Below are 8,569 nucleotides of genomic sequence, written 5' to 3'. Positions count from 1 at the left end.
TACCATTAAGAATGTTAAATTTAGTGCTGTATAATAGTGTAATAGCTTTATCGATCTTAGGTCGAATTAATCTTTTGAATAAATTTTCCGATATATCTTGAAATGATAAAAGTTCATCGATTTTTGAGAAAAAATGGGTGCATGTTCTATTTTTATTCATCAATAAATATTGACGTATGTAGTCTATTTTAACCAGCATGACTTATTCCTGTTCATGGAAATTTTGAAGTTGACATTTAAAAGGTTTAAAAAATTATCTGATTAAAGACATAAATTTTTGTTGAAAATTATTTTATTTATTTTATTATAAATTATTTTATTTTATTATTTAATATTAATTTTTTTAATTAATTAAAACTTGTATCTGAAACAAAAAAAGTTTAATATTAAAAAATAATGTTTATCGCAGATAGTATTGAAACAATTTGATTTTTACTTACGGCATCATTTTCTTTAACAGCTCCAGCTGAGCTGTTAAGGATTTATTTTCGTCCTGGAGATTTCGGACTTTACGTCGCTCAGCTGCCAGTTTCTAAAAAAAATGTATATTTAGATTTTTATAATTATAGTTATGGTAGCTGTTTTCCATGTTTCAATTACTTACATATTTTAATTTCTGGACCTCACTATACGGTACCATTGATCTGTAAATATTTAAAATTATAGTTTCATTAATTATATTAGTTTCATTAATTATAGTTTCATAAATAGTTTCATTCGTAAGTATCTTTATTCAAATTTATACTCTCTCTCTCTCTCTCTCTCTCTCTCTCTCTCTCTCTCTCTCTCTATCTCTTCCTCTCTCTCATTCTCTCATTCTCTTACTCTCGCGTGCGCGCTTTTCCTGTCCTATCATTTTTCTATCTTTTGCTTACTGTCTCTCTCTGTCTTCTTCTCTAGATTACTCTCTCTCGCTCTATCACTCGCGTGCGCGCTCTTCTTCGGTCAACTCTCTCTCTCTTTCTTCTTTCAGTTTATCACTCGCGTGCGCGCTCTTCGGTCAACTCTCTCTCTCTTTCTTCTTTCACTCTATCAGTCGCGCGCGCGCTCTTCTTCGATCAATTCACTCTCTCTCTCTCTTCTTTCACTCTATTACTCGCGTGCGCGCTCTTCTTTGGTCAACTCTCTCTCTCTCTTCTTTCACTCTATCACTCGCGTGCGCGCTCTTCTTCGGTCAACTCTCTCTCTCTTACACTCTCTCTCTCTCTCTCTTCTTTCACTCTATCACTCGCGTGCGCGCTCTTTTTCGGTCAACTCTCTCTCTTTCTTCTTTCTGTCTATCACTCGCGTGCGCGCTCTTCTTCGATCAATTCACTCTCGCTCTTTCTTCTTTCACTCTATCAGTCGCGCGCGCGCTCTTCTTCGATCAATTCACTCTCGCTCTTTCTTCTTTCACTCTATCTGTCGCGCGCGCGCTTTTCTTCGATCAATTCACTCCTCTCTCTCTTCTTTCACTCTATTACTCGCGTGCGCGCTGTTTTTCGGTCAACTCTCTCTCTCTTTCTTCTTTCAGTCTATCACTCGCGTGCGCGCTCTTCTTCGATCAATTCACTCTCGCTCTTTCTTCTTTCACTCTATCAGTCGCGCGCGCGCTCTTCTTCGATCAATTCACTCTCGCTCTTTCTTCTTTCACTCTATCTGTCGCGCGCGCGCTTTTCTTCGATCAATTCACTCCTCTCTCTCTTCTTTCACTCTATTACTCGCGTGCGCGCTGTTTTTCGGTCAACTCTCTCTCTCTTTCTTCTTTCAGTCTATCACTCGCGTGCGCGCTGTTTTTCGGTCAACTCTCTTTCTGTCTTCTTTCTGTCTTCTTTCTATCTATCACTCTCTTGCACGCACTGTGTTCGGTTTCTCTCTCTCTCTCTCTCTCACTTCGGCTCACTTGCTTGCGCGCTCTTTCGATTACTCTCTCTCTCTCTTTTTCGTTCACTCACTTGCGCGCACTGCATTGGTTTTTCTTCTCTATCTCTCTCTATTTCGCTCACTCACTTGCGCGCACTGCATTGGTTTTTCTTCTCTATCTCTCTCTATTTCGCTCACTCACTTGCGCGCACTGCATTGGTTTTTCTTCTCTATCTCTCTCTATTTCGCTCACTCACTTGCGCGCACTGCATTGGTTTTTCTTCTCTTTCTCTCTCTATTTCGCTCACTCACTTGCGCGCACTGCATTGGTTTTTCTTCTCTATCTCTCTCTATTTCGCTCACTCACTTGCGCGCACTGTGTTCGGTTTCTCTCTCTCTCTCTCTCTTTCTCTCTATCGTTCACTTGCTCTTGCTCTCTTGATTACTCTCTCTCTCTCTCTCTCTCTCTCTCACTTACTCTCTTGCGCGCACTATGTTCGGTCTCTCTCTCTCTCTCTCTCTCTTACTCTCTCTCTCTCCTCTTTAACAATTTTATATGTCAACTTACTCTTGGCGTGATGCGTAATGTTGTTGGTGACGCTGGTGTGGCCAGCGCGCTGGCGATTGATGCGGCGGTGGCCCGTAGGGTACCTGGGGATATGCGGAAGGTCCCGCGGAGTTATCCGTCCCCCAGTACCCGTAGGCTGGTACTTGTGATGGTGGTGGTGGTGGTGATGGTAGTGGTGGTGATGGTAGTGGTGCTGAGGGTGGTGATGGTGGTGGTGCTGGCGGTGAGGATGCGGCGCTTCCATGCGGCATTTGTTGGGAAATGTCGTCGCCATCAATGCCAGGGGGCATCAGACCTGTGTCCGAATATTCTGCCATCTATATTTTGCATAAATACAATATTAAAATTTAATGAAATTAATAATTTAATTTTAAGATAAAGAAGCGAAATAGTAAACTACTTACCTTAAGTACACTTGTTAGTCTCGCGACAACCGTTGCCTCTGACTGTTTTCTGACAACTGACTGTAGTACGGGCACAAAGCATTCGCCGTTTGAAAAATATATCGTCTTTCAAACCCTATGTTTTATATATGTAACTATGTGTTCATATAGCATATAATGTCAACACATAGTCTTTTCTCGATAGTCGCAGTCAGTTGTTCAGTGACTTTTGCCACGACTACAGTGCACAGTGAATTTTTTCATTGTTCAAAGTTGATTTCAATTTTCAATTCAATGTGTTTCGTTTATTTATTTCATTTTTTTAATTTTACTTTAATTTACTTTGTTTGAATAGTGCTATATTCAAGTTTTGAAAAACGGTTATCTGTAATAGTGCAAGTTTAAAAAGTGAGAAGGGAAAATGATCGATAAAAAATTCGTTCAGCTTGCTGCAAAAATTATTGCAGATAATTATAAATCCACTATAGAAGTGAATTTTGACAATGTTCGAAGAGATTCAATAATTAAAAAGGTATGTAGGAAAAGTTTAATTATAATATTATATAATCTTTTTCGTTCACTAACTTGCGCGCACTGCATTGGTCTCTCTCTCTCTCTCTCTCTCTCTCTCTCATCATAAGCTATGAAAGTAAGTGTAATATATTGTTAGTAGTAATTTAGTATAGGAAATGATTGTTTATTTGCAGAAAATAAATATCAGACATTAGATTTTATTCGCTATATTGTTTATATGTTTATATAACTCCATTCCAAATAAAAATCTATTGTTATACCTAAATATTTAAAAGTTTCACCCTCTATAATAGTTTATTGAAAATTCTAATTTTAAAATATTCTAAATTACTATCTCTATAACTATTAAAATTCATCTAGGAGTAAATTATTGTAATTGATTTTACTCATAATGTTTCTTAGGTTATTGTGATTCATTTGTTTATCGTAAACATTTTTGCAATATAGTATCAAACAGCGTTTACTTTCAATCTATTTACAAGTAACGTTTAATCATGAGTAATATCACTTAATATATTATAAGGTTTAAGCTGTATTTTTTCAGTCCTAACAATAATATCGCATAACTCTTATACATATATGCAGTATATAATACACCATGCCTGATGTGTCAAAAGTTTAGGCTGATTCTCCAATAGATACAAAAATTGTACGCACCAAATTGCTGCCAACTTACGAATTCAAAATAACTCAACTTTGCAATTTCATGCAATATAATCTCAATAATAATAACGAAATTACCCTAACTTACAAACATTTTTTTATAATATTATAATTTAATCTGAGTAATATTTTAGTCTTAACTATTGGCTAATAATTTGAATATTTTTTACACTTTTATTAAAATATACTTGTTGTATTTAACTTTGTCTAATCATTTTGAGGTTATGTTAAGCATTTAATATTTCAAGTTGGTAGCAACAGAAAATCCATTAGAAATTGCTTGTCGCGTACGATTTTCGTGTCTATTGGGCCCCGGTCCCATAGCTACGTATGAATGCGGACGGATACGAACGCGAATCGCAATAGTAACATCACTAAAAATATCCAGTTCGATTATTTAGTACCAACACTACCGGTAGTGAGCAAAAGTGACTTGTTTAAAACTGTAGCGCCGAACGTACCACATTTAATGAACGCCTATCTAACTTTTTCATTATTAGTGTTATTTAGCGCGCTTCGCGCGCTTTTTTTAAATGTTTTACTATTATTTATTACATTATTTGAACCTTTTACATGTCAATTTCAAGATTTCAATGGACACGAATACGAGGTGTGTTCAAAAAGTAAGGTGATTTTGTATTTTTAAGAAAAAATATTTATTTATTTATCAATATTTATGTTGTCCCCTTCAAAGTAATCCCCCTCAGATACAATACACTTATGCCAACGGTTTTGCCAATCCTCAAATCACTTCTCATAAGCACTTTTCGGTATAGCCTTGAGCTCTTCCAGCGATGCAGTCTTTATCTATTCAATCGTTGTAAATCTCCGTCCTTTCGTAGGTCTCTTTAGTTTTGGGAACAAGAAAAAGTCACATGGGGCCAAATCCGGTGAATATGGTGACTGAGGCATGTGTGGTGTTGTTTTTGGCCAAAAAATCTCTCACAAGCAAAGATGAGTGAGCAGGGGCATTATCGTGATGCAAAAGCCATGAATTGTTTTACCACAATTCTGGGCGTTTTCTTCGTATTACTTCTCGCAAACGGCGCATAACTTCAAGATAATACTATTTATTGACCGTACGTCCATATGGTAAGAACTCTTGATGCACCGCGCCATGGTAATCGAAGAAAATAGTGAGCAAAACTTTGATATTTGATCGAACTTGGCATGCTTTTTTCGGTCTTGGCTCATCTGGGCTCTTCCATTGGGACGATTGGACTTTGGTTTCGATATCATAACCATATACCCATGATTCGTCACCAGTTATGACCCTTTTGAGTAAATTTGGGTCGTCGTTGACGTCATTCAACAGTTCTTGTGCGATGCTCATGCGACGGTTCTTTTGGTCAAAATTTAGGAATTTCGGAACAAACTTAGCTGACACACGTCTCGTGCCCAAAACGTTAGAAATAATTTCATGGCACGAGCCAAGCGATATACCAACATCCTCAGCAACTTCTCTGATAGTGATTCGACGATTTTCCAGAACAATTTTCTTTACTGCTTGAACGTTTTCATCAGTTGTTGACGTGCTTGGACGTCCGGAGCGAGGCTCGTCATTGGCATCTTCCCGGCCATCTTGGAAGAGTTTGTACCACTTGTAAACATTTTTTTTACTCAGAACAGTTTCATCGTATGCCACCGTCAACATTTCAAATGTTTCAGAGCACTTTATTTTATTTTTTACACAAAATTTGATGCAAATCCTTTGATCCATATTTTTCGATAGCAAGAAATCGCCGAGCACGCAAAACACTTATAACCTTTACACCTCTCACAACCAAACAAAAAATGCTATACACTTGAAACTTGGTACAGATGTTCGGGAGGAGTGTACCAACATAACAAAACAAAAAAATCGATAATCGAAAGTACGTTGCCCGTGGGATTTGAAAAGTCACCTTACTTTTTGAACACACCTCGTAAGTCATGCTGTTTAAAATAGACTACATACGTCAATATTTATTGATGAATAAAAATAGAAAATGCACCCATTTTTCTCAAAAATCGATGAACTTTTACTCATTTCAAGATATAATGGAAAAATTATTCAAAAGATTAATTTGACCTAAGATCAATAATGCTATTACACTATTATACAGCACTAAATTTAACATTCTTAATGGTAGTGATTATGTCTCCAATTTTATATTGGTATGTATAATAAATTTAACATCGTGTATACTTTTTGCTGCCGCCACTATAAAAACAACTGTGAATATTCTTCTAATTTAACGGGTTTAATATTTTGATAATTAATTTCCTTTGTTTGCATACGTTTTAATTTAAAATATACAAAAGATAAATATGTAGTCTCTATTTTATTTTTATTCATTCTCTTTTTTTTTCTACCAAATTTTAACACAACGATATTGATTGTAGTATAGGAGATGGTTATAAAATTAACAATTTATACAAATAATTTCAAAACATAAGGTATTATGTTCTTAAACCAATTTACTAACATATTTCTATTCTTGCAGTTTATTATCCATGTTAATTATTCATAAATTGAATTTATCGCTAAAATAGAAATCTTACACTCTTTGATATATATTTCGAAGTATAGGAAAATTTAATTTTGTTTCTCTGTAGATTTGTAAGAGTATAAAGAAGAAAGGTGACAGCGGGTTTGTAAAAAAAATTAAGTATCTATGGACAAAACCAAACTCAGAACTACGTGCTGAGGTCGAACATCTTATGGTAGGTAAATGTAATATAGTTAATAATAAAGAATCGGTTTGTTTAAACAAAAGTAAAAACGGTAGAGTAACTGAAGACCATAGAAAAGAGTTTGATGATGACTGTAAATTACAGTATTCATCTAATAATGAGCTTAACTCATTTAATAATATTAATAAGGAGCAACAACTTGCTGAAGATAGAAGTGAAGTGATGAAAAATAGTGAAGTTTCAAGTGATGAAATAGAAAATAAATTAGAAGATATCGTTGAGTCTGATGGCTTGCACCATTACAGACAAAGAAATATTATTGGTGATGGAAATTGTTTATTTAGATGTTTATCTGACTTTTTGTATGATGATCAATCTTATCATGAAAAAGTGAGACAATGTATAGTTGATTACACAACGAAAAACTGGGAATCAGAATTATCGTCAGTGATATATTCTAATCCTAGTATCGTTAAATATAATGATGCTACTCATTATAAAAACGTAATGGGAAAATTAGGAGAATACGGGACTTTGTATGAAATAGGAGTTTTTATCAAGATATATGGAGTTAATATGAAGGTTTTTATTAAAAAACCAGGTGACTTGTATATAACTAAAGTAGATGAAAATACAGCTGACTCTTCAGATCAACCTTGCTTCTATATTTTATTGCTTGGTAATCTGGTGGAAGGTCATTGGGTTGTCTTGGATAAAATATTGAAAGACACCCTTACTATTGAAGAAAATAAAGATGATCCTGCAGCAATTTTGGAAGATACACAAATAGAAAAATATACAAGTGAAAAGGAAATTGATGATCCTTATTCCTTTGTATATAAAAATAATAAGATTAATATAGAAAGTGTTGTGAAATTCCCGACTGGTGAAATGAAGGCAAAAGAATGGAAGAGAGAAATAAAACCAGTTTCACGCAGAAATTTCTTTCGTAAGTCAGAAAGTATAGACAGCGACTTTGAATTGTCTGAGTTCGATGAATGTGAAAGCGTCAATAGTGATATTTCTAAAATAAAACCAAAGAAGAAAGAAAAATTTATTTATGATATAGGTTCAGTCCAAATGCCGTCAGCAGCATTAAAAGATGATATAGGGACTTTTGACGATGACAAAATCAGAGTAGCCATTGAACAATGTCTAGTCGAAGATATGAGATGTACATGTAGATTACAATTTTATGGAGGTGTGCGTTATAATCAAAGAGACATAGTTGCATATGCTAAGTGTGGTCAAGCTCAACACAGCGCACAGTATAAATTCAGGTTTCATCACACGGATGATCTCGTAGCTGTCTTAGAAGTATCGTGTACAGAAGAACTGAAAGTAGTTCATCAAGTTAGTCCGATGACACGATGTTTTAAATCATTGAGAAAACAACTGCGCAAAGAATGGGCTGAAATATGTGGAAGAGGAGGCATTTCAGATCATATGAATAAAATAATTACCAAAATTGACACAGGTCTGTACGAAGACGGCCACTCGCAAGAATTAAGAAAAACGTCAACAGTCTATAAGGCCGTATCTGAATTAAAAACAAAAAATCGGTGTAAATTGGAGTCAATGGACTTATCCGATCTTTTTCAATTGTGGATGGAACATGCAAAACTGAAAGATCCTTTTTTGCGAATAGTACAACTGCCATTAACTGCTATCATGCATGCAGAACAAGAGTTGAATGTATTAGCAGAAATAAAAAATGCAATACTTCATATAGATGCGACGGGTTCTGTAGTACGTAATCCACAGGACCTGAATTGTAAGAAGATCTATTACTATAATATATTAATAAGACATGATGCAGCAATAGTAAAAATAACGCATATGATCACATCTGAACATGGCGTTTCATCAATTAGTAAATGGCTAAAAGAATACAGAAATTTTG

At 35.2% G+C, this 8,569-nt stretch overlaps 1 protein-coding gene across 1 annotated transcript; it reads right to left on the bottom strand.

The window, feature by feature from the left end:
- Nucleotides 1–436: 436 nt before the first annotated feature.
- Nucleotides 437–2,727, bottom strand: LOC131667412 (uncharacterized). Its single transcript, XM_058940806.1, has 3 exons — nucleotides 2,411–2,727; nucleotides 605–644; nucleotides 437–532 (listed from the first exon to the last, which is right to left on the bottom strand). Exons 1-3 carry the CDS (start codon nucleotides 2,725–2,727, stop codon nucleotides 437–439), a joined length of 453 nt encoding a protein of 150 aa, XP_058796789.1.
- Nucleotides 2,728–8,569: the final 5,842 nt, after the last annotated feature.

Source organism: Phymastichus coffea, unplaced genomic scaffold (assembly GCF_024137745.1).
Source record: "Phymastichus coffea isolate CEN01 unplaced genomic scaffold, Cenicafe_Pcof_1.1 PCOF00004, whole genome shotgun sequence".
Taxonomy (NCBI): domain Eukaryota; kingdom Metazoa; phylum Arthropoda; class Insecta; order Hymenoptera; family Eulophidae; genus Phymastichus; species Phymastichus coffea.
The sequence above is the reverse complement of the archived record's forward strand: the minus strand, read 5'-3'. Positions and strand labels throughout refer to the sequence as shown.